Source organism: Aulonocara sp. 'chitande type north' Nkhata Bay, linkage group LG14, assembly GCF_057382095.1.
Source record: "Aulonocara sp. 'chitande type north' Nkhata Bay isolate Kocher_YH1m ecotype deep benthic linkage group LG14, A_spYH_male_GT1.1, whole genome shotgun sequence".
NCBI classification, from domain to species: domain Eukaryota; kingdom Metazoa; phylum Chordata; class Actinopteri; order Cichliformes; family Cichlidae; genus Aulonocara; species Aulonocara sp. 'chitande type north' Nkhata Bay.
The window spans coordinates 11,425,857-11,449,313 of NC_141357.1; the positions used below are offsets into that span (position 1 = coordinate 11,425,857).

At 40.9% G+C, this 23,457-nt stretch overlaps 1 protein-coding gene and 1 long non-coding RNA gene across 3 annotated transcripts in view; one reads left to right on the plus strand and one right to left on the minus strand.

The window, feature by feature from the left end:
• igsf11 (immunoglobulin superfamily member 11) overlaps window positions 1-23,457 on the minus strand; it is a 122,926-nt gene that overhangs the window by 15,266 nt on the left and 84,203 nt on the right. Inside the window, exon 3 of one of the 2 annotated variants that reach the window (XM_086260914.1) lies at window positions 8,470-8,633. In XM_086260914.1, coding sequence (XP_086117040.1) covers window positions 8,470-8,633 — 164 coding nt within the window. Of the gene's footprint in view, window positions 1-8,133; window positions 8,434-8,469; window positions 8,634-23,457 lie in introns of those variants that run through there. The other variant, XM_086260915.1, reaches the window with a different exon arrangement.
• On the plus strand, window positions 16,663-17,939 carry LOC147314173 (uncharacterized). The gene is made up of 3 exons (XR_015124597.1): window positions 16,663-16,754; window positions 16,928-17,033; window positions 17,640-17,939. It is a non-coding gene; the product is annotated as an uncharacterized LOC147314173 (long non-coding RNA).

Consider the following 23,457-nt stretch of genomic DNA (forward strand, 5'->3'; position numbering starts at 1 on the left):
ACTCCACACTTGGTTCAGGTTGAGCTGATCTTGTCTCAGGATTGAAATTAAAAGCCAATGAAAGACCAAGTTGTTTAAAAGCTTCCCAGAAGCTTCAAATTTGGCCCGAACAGCTCGTTTGTGAGGCCGAGCCACATGCAAAACAGCTCTCACCCCTCAGCTGGGCCCACACAAAGGATGAAGGACCCACGCAAACACACAGTACATGCACACAAGTCTGGCAGTCATGACACGCGCGCACCAACTCACATGGTGGCGCGGCGCATACGCCTACACACAAAGCGTGGTGGGGAATCAGAGGGGCTATTCACTTTGCTGAAAAGAGGCCTCATTGAACTGTTCAAAGACCCAGGCGGAGAGGCAACCAGCACCAGTGTGTTCTCGCCTGAGTGTGCACGGCTCTGTGTGCGCGTGCATGCATGAGAATGATAGTTCGGATGAAAGTGCAGGAGTGCGTATGTGACCGTGTCCTCCACCGCTGCTTAACGATTGTAAATTGCGTGGCAGCAATTTCCTGAGTGCAGCACGCTCGCTTTGTCCTCTTATGTGCAGATGAATAGGCAGCTCCTCAGCTGTGATGAGAGCCTGCAACTGCATCTCTTCTGCGTGTGTGTGTCTTTCACTGTAGATACATTTTGTCACAAGGAGTGTATCAGTTGTGAGCAGAGTGTGCAAGTGTGTGTGTGGAGCATGGAAGTGTTTGTGACTCTTATGTCACAATAAGTGTTCCTCCGTTTAATAACTGCCCATTCTTTTCTTTCCTTCTATGTGTTTTTTTTGTAATGGGTTCATTTGTGCATACCTCTCTGTTTCCTTTCTCTAACACATGATCTGACCTGGCTCTATATTCCTGATGACCCAACAATATAATCTGCATGCTCGGGGAAAGCGATCCAATCAATCGGCCTCGCACACGCCGTTTTGACTGGGCTCGTTTTGAGTGTGTGCATGAATGAGTGGAGGATTAAAGCAGGTCCTAACCTGTGCTGCAGATCAAGCCCATTTTGGCAACGCTAACTCCTTCTACTCTGCAGGTATTAATTTTAGGAACAGAAACAAATGCCCGATGGATTAAGGAGAAATAAATCAAGCCAATGTATGTTTAAAAAGATGTTAAAAATCACAAGCATGAGAACAGTGGTGCATTTATGGTGCATGCCAAAAGCCCTCCTTTTTGTAGACTTGTTTTTATTTTGCCTCTGTCCGCTATGTCGATCCATCCGTATCTATGTGTATGTATAAATCACCTCATTCCCTCGCGTGACCTGGTTGGCTTTGTGGCTATGAACAGATAGAAAAGAGGTCATGGCTGGCACTCAGATGGCAGACGGCCCTAAGAACTCTAGCTGGACTAGCTGGATACCCAACTGGCCCAGTGGTAAACCTCTGTTTCATCCTTTGACTCCTAAAATCCTACATAGATACAGTACAAGCATCTGCACAAATTGTGCTACATCCCCAGTCGTTCCCTGTAAGTGTGAGTAGCAAACGAATGCTCATAGTGAACTTTCAGATACTGCTGTACCAGTTTCGTACTCCTATTCCAATTCTAACTGACCGTGCAAGGACCCCCTGGCCCCTGACATGCCAGATACTGTCATCGCTTCAATAAAGCCTGAATAAATCTCTAAACCCTCACAGCTCCCTTCAATCTTATGACTATAAGCTGCAACTGTTATCTCTTTCTATCCTTTGAGACATGTTCTGAACAATATGGGACCAAACCCCATTTTACTAATATACTTCTGGATTTACCTCATTTACCCTTTTGACTCTAGTATATATATATATATATATATATATATATATATATATATATATATATATATATATATATATATATATATATATATATATATTTGACTCTTTTGCCAGCACATTTTCACACATTGCCAAATGTTTAAAATGCTTGGTCAGTTGGTGTGGCACAACAACTGACCAAGAGAATGAAGTGATGGGAGGTGTGAGAGGGGTCCTATAAGAACCCTCTCACTTGTAACTGATCTAATGCACAACTCTGTTTGAACTAAACCTGTAATCTCACTGGCCTGTCTGATAATCTGAGCTGTGTCTTGTGTGTAACAGTGGGGCTTGTACTTAGATGAAATACTGAAGGTCAAACTAGATTCACTGAGACTTCAAACTTCAGACAGCACTGGAGAAACTGTGCCTGGAGTCACTCACACGAAGTACGACTCCCATAAAATTGAGTTGCTTATAAAGTGCCCATGTCGTTGGCCTAAGCCTGGAACGGTATTAAAAACTCACCATAATCACGATAACCACATTCCACTGTAAACTAAAAAAAACTCCCAGTATTAATAAAAAGGATTTTTCCCATTAAACCATCCTTTGGAAATACACTTGTAAAACACAAAAATTATATAATATAACATAATAAAAAGCAGAAAATAAAAAACTAATTAAGTTGACTCTGCATACTCATGTCCCTTGAGGTAGACAAGTGGAAAAGTAATCAAATATATAAATAAATAAAGTAAAATACCTGTCTGCTGATAAATACAAAGTACAGTATAGTACAAATATACTATGGAAGCACATGTAAATGTTCGGTGTGGTTTTGCTATATAAGTACAATTTATGCTAAGACGTTACGTTTAATGGAATCTGCTCAAATTAAATTGACTTTACAGGCACACAGGCTATATTCTCGTTTAAAGATCAGCATCATTTCTGCATCACATATTCTTTATGATCTCAATTTCACAGAATAGTCATTTCAGTGATGCGGCACATATTTTACTATATCAACATTATATATATATTTTAAGCTTCTTTTTCCAGGAACTAAGAAAAAGAGGGACTTAATCAGGGAGATGACCAAGGTACACAAATATTGAAAATGAGAAACGTTTTCATTAGTGCTGAGAAAATACACCTTTCTCTAAAACTTTTGATCATCAACTGCAACAACAAAGAAAACAATATGCAATTTTACAAGATGTCCCGCCACAATAAAAGCATTTTTACAAAAGTTGGAGCATATTTAAGCATAAGGACCACCGATATCCTGCAAACACCTTTATGAGGATGAACAACAGGTAAGTGTTGAGTTTGATTGTGTGTGTGTGTGTGTGTGTGTGTGTGTGTGTGTGTGTGTGTGTGTGTGTGTGTGTGTGTGTGTGTGTGTGTGAGGCCAAAACTTCTGATCTCCACAACAATTTGTCAGACAGATTACATCCACAGAAAACAGCACATGAATATGCAAACATGCAGGTACACTTCTCTGAGCTATGCACCAACATGTTAGAATCTGGAGTTTAGCTTGTCTGGTCATGAGAATAAAAATGACTACAACTGGAATTAGGTAAAAGTTTACACAGTTAGAGATTCAAGCTTGAATTCTCTGAGCACTAATAAAGAGTACACTTAACTTCACAGCGCTTTACTTGTTCAACATTTTGTCATGTTAGAGCTTTATTCCAAAATGGAGTAAATTTCCAAAGATGAGCCCTGCCCCAGTACGAGAACCAGGTTATCAACAAGGATGTCTCTGTACATTGCTACACTCACATTTTCCTCAACCCTGACTAGTCTCCCAGTTCCTGCTGCTGAAAAAACACCCCGCAGCATTATGCTGCCACCACCTGACAAGATGATGAGTGGTGCTTGATTTCCTTCAAACTTGACACTTGGTATTCATGCCAAAGAGTTTAACCTTTTTTCATCAGACCAGATAATTTTGTTTCTCATGGTCTAAGAGTGCGTCAGTTAACTTTTGGGAAGCTACGGGCCTGCTGTCATGTGCCTTTTACTGAGGAGTTGCTTCAGTCTAGTCATTCTGGACCCTACCATGCAGGCCTGGTTGGTTGAGTGCTACAGAAATGGTTCTCCTCTGTCCACATAACAATGCTGGATCTCTTTCAGAGTGACCATAGAGTTCTTGGTCATCTCCCTGATTAAGTCCCTTCCATCCCGATTGGTCAGATTGGCGGGCACCTCTAGGAAGAGTCCTGGTGGTCCCAAACTTCACTTTGGATGCACTGTAAGTGCTTGTTCAGTGACGCTCTCACATTATTGCTCCTTTACATCAGCGGTCCCCAACCTTTTTTGCGCCACGGACCGGTTTATGCCCGACAATATTTTCATGGACCGGCCTTTAAGGTGTCGCGGATAAATACAACAAAATAAAACTAGTACCGGTACCGAAAAAAAGAAAATTTATTCATAACACACGTGAAAAGACCAAGGAAAACCGAGTAAACGATAAAAACGATAACAAAATAACGCTGAAAACCGATAAAAACCCTGAAAACTATACATTTCACACCTGAGCCTCAACTCTCGCGGCCCGGTACCAAACGACTCACAGACCGGTACCGGTCCGAGGCCCGGGGGTTGGGGACCGCTGCTTTACATCACAATTTTGTTGCTATAGGAGAGATGCAACACGGACGATACTGGCTTCTTGTCATATTATAGTAGGTTCAGGTACACAATTACTGATGGAGGTTTTCCTCAGTATAACTGAAGTCATGGAGACTTTGCACGGTGTAGTCTATGTCATATAAAGTGTAAAAGAAAGCATCAGGGTGGAAGTTTCCATTAAGGTGTCCTACAAATTTCTGAGTGGGCATCATCCCAAGATACCAGCCAGATGTCCTCAGCTAGCTTTCTCTATCATAGTGAAAGAGTGTGTGTTGTACTGCAGACTCCTCCATGAACATATTATTAGTTGTCTGTTTTAGAAATCACAGTTTTTCACAGTTTTATCACAATGTGTGAAGCATTTGAGCAAGTTTTCAAGTCTAATTTATCATGCTTTGGAATCTGAAATCTCTGTGAACTTCAATATGTAGCACCTCATGTGTCTGTTAAATATGAAACTACAACCACCAGCTGGCTATCTTAGCTAAGCTTAGCTGTTTCTTTAATTATACAGTGGTGAGAACCCAAACAAAGTAGATGCTTTGGTAACCCCTGTTGCTATCTTGGAGGTGATGCTATAACCTTCAGGGTAGCCTTAGAGTCTAGGAGTGTAATTGGCTGACATGGCCACTAGATAATGCTCATGCATATGCTAGCACTGTTAAATACTTCAAAGCACATACAAACCACATGCACTCAATTGTTGTTTTGTTTTGGTGTAGGTTAAATACGTTACCTTTATTACTTTTATGCATGTAATTATATTGGTTTATGTTTGTGATAGATGTCTTTCATCAAAAAATACATGCCGTGAAAGGTAATTGAACCCATTTTTAAATGGCAAAGCCTGGTACTATCAATGGGCATTCGTTTTTACCATAAAATAGAACAAATATCTTTTGGAGGTCTCTATGTGTGAACTATTTCATGTTATATAAAATGGTCATTCATATGCCAAAGAAAAGAACAGAAGAAGACTGAAGGGAGGGATTTTTTCTGCTGAATCTACAGCTACTATATTACCTTATGCTGAGCAGCAAGAAGCAAGGTGCAAATACAACACTAATGTCAAGACCTTTAAATGTAATAATGTGTAGGAGTTAACAGTTCTGGAGCAACATTAACATTCATTTGAGGTCAGTTTCCCCTTCAGCTCTGTTTTGTTACCTTAACTCCTGGGGGAAATATGTGGCTCTTTAGACTCTAGCTAATTGCTTACCTTCTCTGTTTGTTCTCCAGGTAGTATATATATATATATATGTATATATATATATATATATATATATATACATATATATATATATATATATATATATATATATATATATATATGTGTGTGTGTGTGTGTGTGTGTGTGTGTGTGTGTGTGTGTGTGTGTGTGTGTGTGTGTGTGTGTGTGTGTGTAGCTTTTTTTTCTGTTGGTTTAAAAAAAGAAAAAAATCACAGGAAAATGCTGAAAGTGAATCAGAAATGACTGGAAATTATAACAATAAGTAAAAGATCCTAAAAAGCACAGGGCTGAGGATGAACTTGAGATAGAGTTTTTTGGGTGGTTGTCAACTCTTTACTTGTTTAATAATACAGGCAGACATTTTATCCATTTTTAAAACATACACCAAAATATATTCTAATGGAGTGATTTGGGGTTTATTGTGACTTTTAACTCAAAATACAAATTACTTTGTCTCCAGAGTAATTCCTTCATACATCAGGATCCCAGCAGACAACAAATGCACCAGCCTGTCACACTGCCTGCTCTCATAAACAAAATATATAGAGCTCATAGTTAAGTTCCCACAGCCTATAATGTGGGGTCGACCGTGTAAGCTAAAGGCTATGAAGTAGATAGTGATGCCTTAGACAAAAATGCAATAAAGGTAGCGGGGAAAACAAATAGCTACATTTGCACTTTTTAGTGAGGCCGACAAAGTTTTGCCGTCGCCTTCTAACAGTTCATGATTTGGTACGGACCAACACGAACATGGCATTTTGAGGAGAGAGAGCTCTGAGTGGTCATAGTGTGTGCTCACTAAAGTGCTAATGCAGGTTGCGCAAGTGTATGGAGTTCTGTTCAGTCATTCTTAATGGCTTTCAGCATCAACTGTAATCATTTATGACAAACACACTCTTCCTCTCTCTAAAATGACCTTGTGCGTGTTCTGTCGCACCACGCAGCACTTTATTTCATCACACACTTTTTAGACAGCTCCCCAATTTCAGCCATACAAGCGACAGGTGTACACATGACATAACCATGCCATGATGTGTGAATTTCTGGATGTATGTACTCACGTCAGTATTCGCACTTAGACTGTGCACTTTGTCTACAGACTTCACACATGAATGCATACTGTATATAAGCCCCGCATGTAGGCACGTGGATCCGCACTACATTTGGACCAGCAGTCTGTTCAATTCCAGTTTGTGTGCGTGCATTTGTGCATATTTGTGTGTCTGTGTGTGTGGAGAACAGCTGCGATATAGAGCCTGTCGTGGGCGTGAGTTAATTAGTGCAGAAGATGATTGTGTTATTTGGACGGCCGACCAGCACTGGGGTTCAAAGTGAAGGGAGGCAGGTGAGCTTGCACGGCCTGCAGCTGCATGTTAAACAATTCAAATGGAATCACAGAAGTCCCGCACGAGGGGATGAAGAGTGAGCGAGAGAGGGACGGAGGGAAGGTGAGAGAGTAGACTGCTATAAACGAGGCCAGATAAACAAAATGAGCATCAGCAGTCGGCGAGTAACTTAAATTTGCCATGTCTTTGCGTGTTTCCACATCAAATCAGCGCTGCGAAAGCAGTTTGAAGCTTTGGCTGTGCATATGTTGTTTAAGAGGCGTCCTGCAGCACACAGATTGTAAACTATTAAGCTTACTACTACATTACTTCTATTTTAAAGTATGGTGATCTCTATTAATTACAAAACTGATGTAGTAAAGGTGTGTTCAGATGCACTGAAAAGGGAATTATTTTTTCTGTCTGCTTTTGTTTAAGCAGTGCAACTATATTTTTGGCATATGCAAATTTAGCATGGGCTAGATAGATAGTTTTTTTGCAAAAGCCTTGATCCACCCCTAATTTCTTTTTACCTTGCCAGGAAAATTCAGAAATAGGTGCACCAATCATATTTATTTTTCAGCACAGCCTGAAATCTCTTAGACAAGCTTTCTTGTAATTTAAGTAGTCTTCAGGAATATTTCTCAGGCTTCTTGAAGGTCATTCAAAGCTGTTCTTTGGATGTTGGCTGTTGTTGTTGCGCTTTAAAGATGATTGTAGACTGCTTCCATAATGTTGAGGTCTGGGAACTGGGAAGGCCAATTCATGACTGGCTGTGTTTCTTTGTGTGTTTTTACTGTCTTTGCAGTGTGTTTGTGATCATTGCCATGCTGAAAAATGACGCTGTTGCTTTCCAGATGGTATTGAAAGGTGGATCAAAATCTTACTGTGCTTTTCTGCATTTATAACTTTGACAGACGTCAAGTTTGATGCTGAAATCCAACCTCAAAAGACCTTCAGAAAGTATAAAGAATTATTCCTCAAGAGCACAATAACAATTAGTTATATAGTCTGGGTCTGTGGGGGCAAAATATAAACAAAAGAGTCGTGCCATAAGATGTAAGAGCTACATGACACTTCCCTTTTGCTTGTTTCATTCTCTACACGTGTGATGCATTTTTGCAGCCACTCATATTCTCTTTGCGCTGTATCTGAGCACACCTTCAAACAGAGCAAACTCTCGTGTACCTGCATTGACTGTAAGGAACCCATCCACAAGATGCGCATACAGTAGTGTTGCATTAGAAAATAAGATTTCAGAAGCAGACATTTCAGTTGATGTGCAGAGTGCATGGCAACACTGACTGTGTACCAATTCAGCATCCAAACATCTACAGTTAATTACAACAATCACAGCAAAACTCTCAGATTAGTAAATAAGGCTCTGACATGCTTAATTGCACTGCACAAGTCTGTCTTCTAAATATGAAGACTATGCTTTTTAACACACCTGTGACTCTAATCTCAGCTGTAAAAGCTGTAAAAGATGACTCAGGTCAGTGGGTGGATGCAAGTGGTTCATACCTGCTCTGGCTGGTAAGCATTGGACAGCGGTGTCACCATCCAGATGATGTTGAGGTTGGTGAGGGCAGCGCTGGTGGTAAAGGAGCAGGGCAGGATGGCTGCTTGGCCACGAGCCACCTGGACACTGCGCTGGGACATTGTCACATCTAGTGCCTGCACACAGACTGCAGGAGAAAAAAAGAGTCAGTGATCAGCGTCTTGATTCTCAAAAGAAAAGCACATGCAGTACCAAACGAAACAGAGAGAAAGAGAGGGAGAGCGAGCGAGAGAGATGAGCAGATGTCTAAATTCAGAAATTCTCCCCGAAACTCCCAACAGATGTATCTTTGCACTTTGTAAGAAAAGCAGCATCTTCAAAAGGTTTCCTGAAGGCTATTAGATCCCCTAAATCCCTAAAAATGAGAACGCTTGCTTTAGTGTGTGAGTAACAGAAACGCGCACACACACACACAGAGACAGACGATACGAGAAATCCAAAGCTAAAACGCTGCCATGTACAATATCTTTAATATGTGACATTTTTTTTACAGCTTTTTCATCTTTACAGCAAAACAAACATGATTTGCTGAGAGCCAAACTCCTCGTCTGAGATGCTTTTGACAACTAACAAACAAGGCTGCACTGAGAGGGATCACATGAAATACGTAATGTGCAATTAAATGGGGGAAAAAATGATAAGATGTCACGAGATGTTAATTTTATTCCTCTCCTAAAACAGCAACGTCTGAATCTGTGCATACTGAATGATGAGAGTAATGTTAGATGTGTTGCTTCCTCTCAAAGTAAACAACTAAGGAGCCACTTTCCTCATCTGGACTCAGCTGCCATCCACAACAGACCCACAAAGACAGATATGTACATGCTGCATCCTATTTCGAGACCGGCTAAAGACATTAAAGCCTAAATTAAGTTAGATCTCCCCCGCAAGCATGTATCCATGTCCAAAAAACCCCATTGGGAAGTAATCTTATCTAAACACGGTGAGGAGGATGATGCGCTGATATGATTACAGATAATTGATCATGTCATGTGAATCGCCCTTGTCAGTGGTAATGTAAAATGAGGATCTTAGCATTAATCAATAGTAGGAACCACCAGGATGTCAATTATGGTTTGTAGTCAAGAGTCAAGCTAGATCCCAAGTGCAAGCAATGACCACACTGCGCAATAGAATATATATGAGTAATTATTAACATTATGATAAGGAAACGAATATAAGAATTTTTTCCCATCTACTGACTCGCTTCTGCCTACTTTTGAATATCAGTGTAATATTTTCGAGCTGACAGACTGCCTGTTGCTCTCTGCCTGTCTGTCCAAAACCTGCTGGACTTCCTACGCTTTCTTTCTGCTGGCAGACACAACAGGCCCTGCAGGCTCAGAGCTGGGCCAGGGGAGATATGCAGCACTCAAACTGCTTCACTCAGTTCTGCTTTGTCAAAGATATATACTCATAAAAAAAGAGAGTCACCCCCCACCCCTACAAAAAATGCAAGCAATTTCATTTATATGCAATATTTAGAGACGCGGGATTCTTCGTTGTTGCTCACTTGACTGACGTGTGCAATCTGCAGCCCCTGTCATAAAAACAGTAAGCAGCAAAGATTTAGCTTGCTGCTCTAATCTGAACTTCCTCTGTCCTCTGTGTATGTAGTGTTCACTTTCTGCAAGGAATCAATCTTTGTTCTTAATGGGGGATTAACAGCACAGAGGAAGAAGTTCATGCGAAGAGCTGCGGCCTTAACAAGAATGCGCGATTGCATTGGCAACATGAGATCAAGTGCAAGTGTGTTTTCTCAGTGGCCACATAGGTATTAAATGTGCTTGATTTAAGGGAAGCAGAAAGGCAGAGAAAGACTAAAGTACAGAAAGAAAGAAAGAATTAAAGATCCTAGAGGAATGAAGATAGAAGGAGCATCTTATCATCTGTAAGCCCCCTCCAAGGCAGCAGTCTCTCAAGCCCACAACAGCTGGAGGGCTCATTTCAAAACACTGGATTAGGGAACCTCTGCGCACAGAGCCTGTAAGCTCCCACGACCAAAGCAAACTCACACACACACACACACACACCAAACATCACAAACAAGCACCAACACGCAGTGCCAGCGAAACCAGTGCAGTACATATGCCGTGCACTGTGCCCTCTCAACTCACAGGCACATGCGTGACATACTGCTCACTACAATCCACACACTCAGACTTTAATCAATACATGTCATTGGTGACATGTATGTTAGCCCTTTGGGGACACATCTAAAGGACAGGGACGAGAAGTATGGTATTGCTTGGCATTGCCTCATTATTGCGCACACTTCTGCCAAAGCTTTATGCCAGCTTCACTCAAGCATGTCTGGTAGACCGTCGCTCTTCCAGAATCCATCCTGTAATGGGTTCAATATGTAAGGGATGAACAGTAAGCCAGACACAGTCAAACATGACCACCCGCATTTAAAAAAAAAATAAACTAAATAAAAAATCAGTACAGTATTGTATTATAGCTCCAAAGGAGCCACTATGGCTGAGGTAAACCATGTTTTCTAATCGCTAGCAGAAAACAATAAAGTACAAACTGATTTCAGGAAATAATCAAAGACAGGTCAGGGCTTGATACAGTAGTCCTGACATTATTTTTGCTGTAGTCTAAGATATTTTGCATTTATGACCAGCACTGAGTGAAGCAAAGAGTCATCCATTCTATTTTTTTAACCCTTTAGGCCAAATTTATCACATTTGATACATGAGTTTTGGAGACTTCTACATCATCAGTGGGATTCTTTACAATATATACTTAATTTTCAAAAAAATAAAAAATAAAAAAAATTCTGGCTTGAAAGGGTTCATTTCTGCAGGCTAACGTGCACAGTTGTGACGTAAACATGCTATCACTCTCTCTAGGTTTTACCGCGTAAGCTTTATCATTTTCCTGTTGACAAACATCCCGTTCCCTCCTGCTGTCAATTCCAGCCCAGAGGCGCCCCGAGGCCGAGGCCAGCCTGACTGGTACGAAGCTGCACAGAGTAACTATGCTAATCTCTGAGGCTGACCCCTGGCTGCCCACAGTTATGTTTAACTGTAACAGAGCAGCGCCGCATTGTCTCCTATAGTATTACTCACCTGTGGCAGTGTTCTATTGTTGTGGGATCGTACACATTTTACATTTTCAGAGAAAAATAGCTTTTATTTAATCAAAACAGAATATGTTTGTGCTATGTTATTTCCATTAAAGGAACTACAAGTTGCTGACTAGATAAGATTTGGGTTGGGAATGCGGAAGGAATTTTTAAAAAAGAGTGTACAGTAAAGAAAAATGTTGGCGCGCATGAAGTATGAGTAGTAACAGATGAGTAGGTGGAGGAGAAGAACACGAGAACGATGCGAGGAGGGGCAGGTAGGAGAAAAAGAAAACAACAAATCATAAAAAAGAAAGTGAAACAGAGGAGGACATGAGGGAGCAGAGAGGATGCCGGTGTTTCCAGAAAGGCCTAATTGATAAAGTCACCTGAGGCAGTGCTAGCAGTCAAGGAGAGAACCAACAGTATGGCTCTGTTAAGTGTCAAAACCGCTGTTGATTAATGCATGAGAAAAGCATGCACCTCGGAGAAGAAAAAGCTTTGTGTCTGATTCTGTGCTTACTCTATCAGTCAAGCTAAAGTGGAGGCATGATTGGATGGAGAACAAATGCAGGCTGGATGCAACACTTCCTCTCTCTCACTCTTGCACTCGCAGTCGCTCACACACAAACACACACACACAGAATCCCTGCCTGGCAAGTCATTTGCATTCTGTGATTTTATTCATGTGGCTCTTTTATTCATAGGCTCTACTTTTATTCCAGTTTCAAACAGATGCCCGCGATGCAGTGATGAGCCCCTGGGAAAGCCTCAATGCACAGAGACAGCCACACACCTATACATGCATAAACCTGGTTAAGTGAAGTAATTGATGATAGCAAAGGCATTACTAAAGAGAGAGAAGAGCGCACACATTAACTCGTGTGCGAAGACACAACTTTATTTTAAATCTGTTCAAAGACAATTAAGAGGCGAGAGCATCACATATCTACTACTTCAGGGATGACAGTTGGTAACTAGGATCACACTTAGTTCTGTGTCCTGCACATGCACAATAGAGGTGAGTCTCCAGCAAGCGCTTGGGAAAAAATTAACATCAAAAACCATAAAATTAATCACACAGTTACAAATACATCTGCACATGGATTCATGTATTCCGACACCTGTGCCCACACACAAACAGAGCTGCGTGTCCTGTTGTTTTGCAGAACACCCAGGGGCTTCATGATGAGCTGTGTACATGCGAGTAGCGGACCCCGCGTTGTTGCCACTGCCTGCACCAGGGCGAACCGACAGGCGGGCAAAGACAGGTTATTTTGCGAAACTCAGGTGGCGTAATTGTGTACCCAGCTGCTCGATGGCAACCCATCAAGCGCTGTGCTCACAGCACTGCTGAGGTAAAAATTAATGAACGCCATTCTAAAGACACTTTCATTAAATGATGTCTGAAAGTCTAGTCAATTCTTTGTTTGTCGAATTTAATAAACTATAACATTTAATTTTAGGAAATTCTACTTTTAGTTGTTTCACCCTCGTATCTCTGCTAAGTCAGAAGGTTGGAAGCAGGTGCTCTGTTTCTTTGTAGAGGTAAATAAATCACCAATGTTTGTTTTTACAAAAAGAATATTATCATATATGCTGGACGATACTGCAAACTCTGGTATTGATCCAATACCAAGTGAATACAGGGCCATTATTGTCAAACATACAAAGGCAGGTTATGTAGGGGAGAGCAGTGTGCTATGATCTATGAGATGAATCATCATCAAATTATTTTAATAACCACTAAACCACTGTGATTTTTACTTTCCATAATAGTTATTCACAGAATCAAATATACCTTTTAGCTTTTCATGTATTTTGAAACTGGGTTTTTCGGAGACGTGGAATGGAAATGTGCCTGTCTCTAAACAGCTTCTGTTGTTTAAATGTGCTGTAGGCTATAAATAAAATAGACGTGGCAGTCAACACACAACTGTTCAGGCATTTTTCATAGTTTGTGTCTAAGGAATATATTTTTCATTTTCAATAAAATAACTTTTTTGCCACAATTCAGTGGGCTTAATATATTATCTGATTATAGCCTCTAGGTAAAATAACAGCTACAGATGACCACTAACACTATCTTTATAGTTCGTGCTTAACATGTATTTAATGTTAAAGTGTGACTGCATAATAAGAGCGATGTACTGTACATGTACTGAACTTAGAAGATAGAAACATACTAAAGTATTGATCTCATCACAGATCGATCTGATACCAATACCAATATTGGTATCAATACTATCTATAGTTGGATCGATTTGATCATTTCTGTCAATCAGCTGTTTTGTTTGCGTTAGACAGATGCAGGTTAGCTGGTTCCCCTTTGAGCTTTTTCTAAGCTTGAAGCAAAACAGCAAACTTATAGTGTTACCTATTTTCTCTAAAGCTGGAAGGAAGATGACATTCTGCCTTAGAGTAAACAAACTGAAGCTTAGGGCAGGCTTGCCCATAGGGACTGCATTACTAAAGGTCCTCATTCATATTTTACAAGGAAATGTTGGTCTTGTGTACTTTGTTCAGAGCACACAAGCCTCTGTTAACAACTAAACACAATTGACTGAAACAGCTCCACACCTGTCTTGCATCTCAGGTCAAGTCTTGAACTAGGGAAACTCATTTTTGGTCATTAAAAGTCTCAGAACAGGTGTCAGTTTAACCCTTTATCACCTGAGTATCATGCAGGCTGCCTGGACGATCTTTCAATTTTGGCTGTAAATTTACAAAATAGTTCCCATCTTTAGGGGACCGTTTGAATTTTCCCAATTGCTCAGAATGGTTGAGGAGTTAGCAAACTGTAAAATCTTAGCAGAGCTTAGTTTTCTGTCTGTTTTCAGACAGCATTACCAAATATTTCCGTAAAGCTCGCCCTGTCTTCTATCAAAAACCATTTGAATTTTGTCTTTAGCAGAAACGTTAATGGAGCTACGATCATATAAAGAGCCCTTACACAGTGGGCCTGGGCCAAAGGTACAAGGAAAACAAGACAAGGGTCTGGCAGAGGTTTTGTTCACATAACATAGCGCATTTAATCTTTCCTTTCCTTTCCTCAATTATTCCTTCATCAGTGTGTCTGACAAACGCTCACCCAGTGAAAGAGCCTTAAAAATCTCTCGCTCATCCTCTCTCATCCCCTGCCCCGCCCATCCCAGCTGACCCATTAGCCACAGCAGCCGACTCCCAAACAGGGCCCGCTGACTAGCCTACATAGCTTAATACTCTTTTCTAAACTGTACCGAGTCTGACAAGCACAGCTTAGTGTGTTCCCAAACTACTATAAACATCAGGCTGAAGCATGTCGTTTGAACGTGTTAGTTGTAGCGATGCTTATAAAGTTCACAATTCTCAAGCTATTCAGCATTACAGTGACTCAAATGTGCAGAAAAGTTGAGAAAATGTAAATAATGGTGGCGGTGTTGGGATGAGACAGACATTTCTGACTTATATATATATATATATATATATATATATATATATATATATATATATATATATATATATATATATATAAGTAAACATATAAACACTTATTCCGACTTGCTCTTCATGTTGGACTACTCGGAGGCATGTCATCATACTACCATCCTAGCATGCCACCATCCACACCTGCAGAGTTTCTTAAGAAGAGAAGATCAAATGCTAGGACAAGTAGAAGAATTCATATATTATGTGGAATGTAGTCACAAGTAAAAAAGAAAAGTGGTTTTAAGTGATGGGCCCAAGACTTTTGTAGATAAACTGAGGGGAAGTTATTGCGATCGAGCTGACGGGTGATCAGCCAAACTAGTGTGGCTCGGCTGTGTGCACCGAGTGAGCAGAAGGTTGAAGTAGGCCACTGCCCTCGTGCACAGATAAGCCTGAGCACTGGAAGACTGCTGCTAAAGCAGCAAACAGATGGCTCTGCACATGCAGCCCTGGACACAGCTTCACAAACACATGCACACACACATACACACAAACACAATGTCCGAAAACATACCAACTTCACTGTAGTACAATTGTCACAAACATACACCTCTAATCTAAAATAGCCTTCACACACTCCCTGACAGCACAAACAGGTAAGAAAACCCTCAGCTTTGCGTGCCGCTCCACGTGGTTTCGCGTGACAGCCGAAGAGTCAGACCTGAATTTTTAGAAAGAAACGCACTCTTTTCCCCGTCACCCATCAGCCACCTCGCAGCCTTCATACTGACTCTGTATGGGGCAGCTCCAGCTCTGGCAGACTTACACATTTGGCAAACCTGTCACTGTGTCTGCACTAAATCTGACATCCTGGCGAGCGTGCTGATCTACCAGTAAGATGACATGATTGGCGTGTGACTCCATTTTGCAGTTTGGCAGCTTCCATCTTGAAGTCTCTTTTAACTTGTTGACAATGGCTTGGTTCTGCTAAAGGCATCCACATAAAAAGCCAATCGTGCTTTGTGTCTGGTATTCATGTACAGTAAGTTAGCAAGATCATTGCTCTTAAAATTGCAGCACTCAAAAGATGAAGTGTTTTTACAATTATGTAATTTTGCCTCTGTACACCATCACAGTGGGTTTTAAATCAAACAATCAATATGTGACTAAAGTGGAGACTTGGAGCTTTAATTCAACAGGTTTGACAAAAGTATATCACTCTTTAGGGATTACAGGTATTTTTACTCCTACCTCCTGAATTTAAGAGGGTCATAAGTAAGCAGAGAGCCCAGCATGACTTTTATTATAAGGATTGTTTTTAGCACTTTAATAAAAATGAAAATCCTTTTCAGTCAACACTTCCGTAAGTCCACAAGCCACGGGCATCGCCAAATGCTGTCTTTGTTCTTCCTGGCCTTCACTGCATCCGTCTTCAGTTGCTGCCTGTTTTTGGGTCATTCAGTTTTACGCTCAGTGACTGTGAAGTGAGCTCTGTTGGGTTGACATCAGGCCACAGGATTAGTCATTGAAGATACTATACTGGTTTTGGTGAGAAAGTGCCAAACACTATACCCTTTGTTGCCGTTAATGAGTATTATCTCATTAACGACAACAGTATTATTATGTCATCAAATAAGGTCAGACTCCTGCGCTGTCATGTGACAGTGACGTTACAGGTTAACCCAGTAATCAAAGCCTAACAGTCTCCCAGCCAGAACCATCAGATAACACTAGAGGACTATTCCTAGCACTAGCATTTAGCCTAAGGTAACCTTGTCTGATTCCTCAGCTAGTAATTGGCTTGTAGGCAGATATTCCTCTTTCTCTAACTTGCTTTACCCTCCTTTGTTCTTTTCTTTGCTGCCTTTCTCACTGATTGTTCCTGGTTTGATCTCTCCTTATCGGTATCTACCGCCCTTTCTTGTGTAACCTCACTACAGCTGTTCTCTGAATGAAGACAGCGATTTCAAGCCCGCCATCCCCGGCTGAGCCACCTGGGAGTGGTAGCACTTCTGAAGGAGATTTGGTCAGTACGGTTCTGCGGCGGTAAGGGTTTATAGTGCTTTATCCTCCGTTCCTGCATGGCTCACCTTAAACAGGAACTCTAGCTCAACTCAGTGACACATGTGGATTAGCAGAGGAAAGCAAAGAAAAAGGCTAGAATACACAGCATAGCATACTTGATAGCCTGCTGGGTTAATCTAAAAATGATTGCTGTTCCTGTTACAAATTTGTAGAATGTATTTTTTGACAGCAATTTGAGAGAAAGTAAGATAACTGACCAGAAACGTCTTTACTTTTTTTAAGTGTTAATAAAAATGTAATGGATCACTGGGATTTCAAATACGGCCCATCAATTAAGAGTGTGTTGTTTGTCACGCAACTGTATAACACAGGACAGTGTAAAATGTGAAATGAGATCCTTTATCACAGGCGGGTCATTGTAGTTAAGGGGTGTGTAAACATTTCACATGCACACACTCAGCAGAATGGGAAATTTCATTTAAATAGGGTTAAAGGCTGGAATAAAAAATGTGGAGCTTTAAAATTAGACTTCTGCTATCAAATAATCATCTGTATTAAACAGATCTAGTATGTTTAGTACAAAAATTATTTTACTATGAGTTTGCGAATGTTGTTTCTCTCTTGCAGGATCTGAATAGAAAAAACAGGAGGCAATAAGCTGGAACTGCTACCAAAAGACAGCAAAATGTCAGTAAGAATAAAATCAGGGGATGCGACAGAGACCAGACCAGACCCCTTTCCTCAAAGATTTATAATATTTATACAGTATATCTGTAGTTTTACCAACTGGGTGTCAGCGGTGACATTCCTGGAAAAAAAATGCTGTAACACAGTGATCCAGACACTTGGATAATATTCTCTGAGGCCTCTCTGAGGGTTAAGTTAGTGCTATTACAAACCACACAATTTGCTCTGCTGCTGCTTAACATTAAAAACATTTCACTGGTAAGCTGACTATTGTTTTAAAGTCACAGGAAATACACTGACCTTATTATGTGACCCTCTAGATGGGCTTCGAAACAAGGAAACACTTATTTTTTTGTTATTCATCCGCAGATCAGTTTAAAAATGAGCAGGAAATACTGAATGATGACGAACTGGCTGTGCACCTCCAACTCATTAGAGAAGTAAAGAAGGAAGATGTGAGATCTACTGACGCATTTTGTAAATATGATTTAAACTGTTGTTTTCTCTCCTGTAGCTGGACAGGATGTCTTCTTCCAGATAGGCTGACTGACAACACTGATTAAGATATTTTTGACTGTGTCACAAATATATTTAAATATATCCTAAAATATTTCTTCTTTAATCTTTTTTTAAATACAAGTTAATGCAGACACCCAGACTGACAGTAGATGTGATGAACAACATCTCCCAGAACTTATTCACACAAACTGTACAATGTTTAAAGTAGTTCATAGTTGTGTTGGAAGGAAGCTGTGTTGCACCACCAGCAGTTATGTGCATGCTTCCATTCAGAGGCACAGCATTACTCCATGAGTGCTTTTACTATTTAAAAGACTGGGCACTGATGCACATCAGGACTGAGACGGGAAACATGAACAGCAAGATTTTTTTTTCCTATTGAAACTTTTAAATTTTGATGGGACTTTGAAAACAGATCACTAGTTTTCTTTTCTATTTCTTTTTTTTTTTTACATTTTGCCTCACTTGCCTCTCAGCGCTTCCACAGTTTGAAGATTTGCCATTACCAATAGTACCTACAGGTGTCACCAATTCAACAATGACTCAGGTACTTCAGATGCAACAGGAATGATAAGTATGCACTTTATAAAGATAAACTCGCAGCTTTTTTTCTTTCTCCCTTCACTTGGAAACACTCTTCTGTCCCCAAAATTAAAAACAGCAAATCTTTCATAATGCATGCACGCTTCCTACGTATTTACTTTCACTTTTATTGATCATATTATATCTGAAAGAGCTAAAAACTCACTGACTGCCTCTCATCAGCTGTTACCGGCACATAGGCACACAAACCGACACACCCAATGTCTCAAAGGTTGGTCGTTTTCACCGTGCACAGCTGCTCCAAGCTGATTCCTCTATGACATGTGAACAGCCAAGCAATGCATTTAGTTACTTAGAGAAGAAGGAAAAAACATTGATTAAAAACAATGCTTTAATCTCTTGTTCTCCTTTCACTGACATCATTCATAGATCATCACAGTCACCTTTTGATGGTTTTTTTTTTCATTAATCCAAAGGAGGGAATGAATGAGGTGCATTTTATTTCAAAATAGCATTTCCCATTTCCAAATGTAAAGAAGCCCTCATGATGAATAGTGTGCTGAGGGATGGATGACATTTTCTAGTTGCGAATACACTCATAAGTCATATTGAAATTCAGATGATGTGTTATGTCATTGTGTGATTGACGATACATAAGCATTTCTAATAATAGAAGAGCTTAGCTTTCTCCTGCTCAGTATCAAAACATGGGTTTACATATAAATCTGCTTGTACCCTTTATTACTCATAAATATATTAGTGTAGGACATGGCAGACACTATACTGCTTTCTGCGTTGTCATAACTCTCAGAAGTATAAACTGTGGGGCATATGAAATGTTGATTTTAGAAAAGGAAAAAAAACTCCAAACATGCCTCTGTATGGGCACTTTTGCTCTTTTTTTCTTTTTTCCTAATATTTTCGATGTGGGCCTATGACTAGGTGTTGACCAACATTGGAGTACTTTCATAGATATTCTGCTTTTGAATGTTTGATATAGGTCAAGTGCTGGCTCAGCAAACACTGGGAACGAGCCTGCATTTTCATTCTGCATGCTGGTCAAATTTACATCCCATTTCATTCAGAGGAAACTTTACAGTACTGTAACACACACATATACACGAAGATGCACAGGCCCCACATCGTTCTCCTACGATTCAGCAAAAAAAATAGCTCTTAAAAAAAAAAAAGAAATCAACACAAATGTGCTGACTGTGTGCTCTTTGGGCAACGAAGACTCTTTCGTAGACAGCAAAAGAAGCCAGAAAGTCAAACGCAACAATCTCTGAACACTGAAGATACGTTTTTTACAATCTAATGAGTTAGATCCAAGTCATCAGGATGTTCACTTGCCTCGTGTAAAGAGTTTGAAGAGAAAAGGATGTGTCTGACATCTCTACTATAGTATCCCATTGGTTTAGCACGACAACACATCACAAATACAATATAATTCAAATTATATTGCCAAATTCATATGTACAGTCAAATATAAATGACAGTTTCAACTAATAAACAGCAGCACTATATTATAACTTTCAATTGCTGAGAAATATTTTAAAAGAAATTCATTTACTTTTAACTTAAAGTCTCACTGAGACCTCACAAGTACCTCAGTGCAGCCTCTGTCACCCCTGCATCCGCCATGGCAGCACTTTGGGAGTTAGATAATGCCGTTGTCAGTCAGTGACCTCTTCCTCGGTAACAGGCACCACATAAGCTTCCCTCTGTGTGTGTAAGTACGCATGTGCTTGATTGAGCAGAGCCCCGATGCCGAGCACATCTGCTCCGGACGCCCCTGGCACTGCCATATGGCTGGCAAACATGCCTCCTACTCCTTCCTCACAAAGAGGGAGTTTGCAATGAAAAGAAAAAATGAGTAAACATGAGCGCAAGTGCATGACAGAGAAAAAAGGCGAGGCAGAGCCAGTGAAGGAAGGCAGTAGTAAGTAACAGCTGATGAGCGCGGAGCTGCATGTGCTGCTCATTTGACTGGGTGAACAGATCCACTCCACCTCCATACGCACTAATGTTTTAAACACCCTGACATGACTGAATTCTTCCAGCCACACCGAGTCCAGGTTAAATACTCGTTACATAACAGCAATTCTCAGCCACAGTCTTTACCTGACTGGGGTTGTAAAGGAGAGGGTAAATGAGTCGGCCTTACGACATTATTTTGGGAAGTGCGGTGAGCTTAGTGTCTCATATCCTGGTTTAACCTGTACATGAGATGTATGCATAGACACATTTTTACACATTTTCCTAAAACAAAAAATTTGTGTTTTTTGTAAAAATCTTGCGGCTAAGGGAGCAGCCAAAGGAAGCCTTACCAGTGCTGCAGTACTGTTCTCATCAGTACTGTTCTATCTAATCAGAGAGTAATTTTTAGTATGAATTAGTATCAGCCCTAATCACCCCAACAATACCCCTTCTCTATATTGTACTTTTAAAATGTTAATGTTGAAAGGTCCCCTAAGTATTTGTTCTGGTGACACTGATCCAGCCTACAAACCTACTAGGTCACAGTCCAATCAGGCACTGATAGGATACACAAGATCCATGATCCCCATAAGCTCCACCCTTAAACCCCATGATCTCCAGCTAATATCCCGATCCTAGCTCCAGACTGCCGATCTATCCACCAACTACAACAAAAGTGTTTTTAATGTTGTGACTGAATAGTGTGTACTGAAAGCATTAGCATCCGCCATTGTCTCAGAAGACCTCACCAATCAAACAGAGCATAGCATTACATTTAAATACATTACAAGTACAGTAAGCTATTCATTTGACTTTTTTTTCAACATTTCAAAGGCCAAAGCGGGCACTGAAGTTTAGCTTATGCCTAGCTTAGTCGTGGTATCTAAATTCTGTTTGAGCATGATGTAGAGTATCAGAGGCATCAGACACTGCTTTAAACTTTTATTCCATCTTCTTCTCCTGCTTCTCTTATCTCCTCCAGTTTCCTCCTTTTCCATCCATCCTGTACCTCTTTGTTCTCTCCTGTTCTCTCTCTTCTACACTGCTGCCTGGGGCTTCTCATGAAGGATGCATTAATATGGGGAAATCAATACCTTCACTACCCTGGCTGTCGAGAGGGGCAGGTCAGAGACTTGGTGGTTACGTGGAGGTGTGTGCTCGTGCACGAATGGGGTGGGGGGGGTGTTCGCCGCTCGATAAACACACGCCCATTGATCTTTCCTGCACGTCTATTTGCTTGTGATGGTCCACTGAGACTCTTCATGGCCTGACTGACTGGCAGCATAATGAGCTGGTTCTTAGCCTCAAGTCCAGACTGGTCATCCTGAATGCAAACTGTACAAGAGCCCTTCCACCACTGCAAGTGATCGAAGAAAAATTCAGATCACAGACAAAATGTGCAGAGTTTTGTACTGATAATCCCTGTTTGTGTTATGCATTATATGACCCACACAGACATATCAGATATAATATTACGTTTAAAGAAAAAAAATATCGCTACTGATAAATTTACAAAATAATGCATGCAGCATTTTAACACCAGAGCTGGTGGAATATTCATATACAGTGGCTTGCAAAAGTAATCGGCCCCCTTGAACTTTTGTCACATTACAGCCACAACCATGAATCAATTTTATTGGAATTCCACGTGAAAGACCAATACAAAGTGGTGCACACGTGAGAAGTGGAACGAAAATCATACATGATTCCAAACATTTTTTACAAATAAATAACTGCAAAGTGGGGTGTGCGTAATTATTCAGCCCCCTTTGGTCTGAGTGCAGTCAGTTGCCCATAGACATTGCCTGATGAGTGCTAATGACTAAACAGAGTGCACCTGTGTGTAATCTAATGTCAGTACAAGTACAGCTGCTCTGTGACGGCCTCAGAGAACACACCAGACAGGTCAGGGATAAAGTTATTGAGAATTTTAAAGCAGGCTTAGGCTACAAAAAGATTTCCCAAGCCTTGAACATCCCACGAAGCACTGTTCAAGCGATCATTCAGAAATGGAAGGAGTATGGCACAACTGTAAACCTACCAAGACAAGGCCATCCTCCTAAACTCACAGGCCGAACAAGGAGAGCTCTGATCAGAAATGCAGCCAAGAGGCCCATGGTGACTGTGGACGAGCTGCAGAGATCTACAGCTCAGGTGGGGGAATCTGTCCATAGGACAACTATTAGTCGTGCACTGCACAAAGTTGGCCTTTATGGAAGAGTGGCAAGAAGAAAGCCATTGTTAACAGAAAACCATAAGAAGTCCCGTTTGCAGTTTGCCACAAGCCATGTGGGGGACACAGCAAACATGTGGAAGAAGGTGCTCTGGTCAGATGAGACCAAAATGGAACTTTTGGGCCAAAATGCAAAATGCTATGTGTGGCGGAAAACTAACACTGCACATCACTCTGAACACACCATCCCCACTGTCAAACATGGTGGTGGCGGCATCATGCTCTGGGGGTGCTTCTCTTCAGCATTGACAGGGAAGCTGGCCAGAGTTGATGGGAAGATGGATGGAGCCAAATACAGGGCAATCTTGGAAGAAAACTTCTTGGAGTCTGCAAAAGACTTGAAACTGGGGCGGAGGTTCACCTTCCAGCAGGACAACGACCCTAAACATAAAGCCAGGGCACCAATGGAATGGTTTAAAACAAAACATACCCATGTGTTAGACTGGCCCAGTCAAAGTCCAGATCTAAATCCAGTCGAGAATC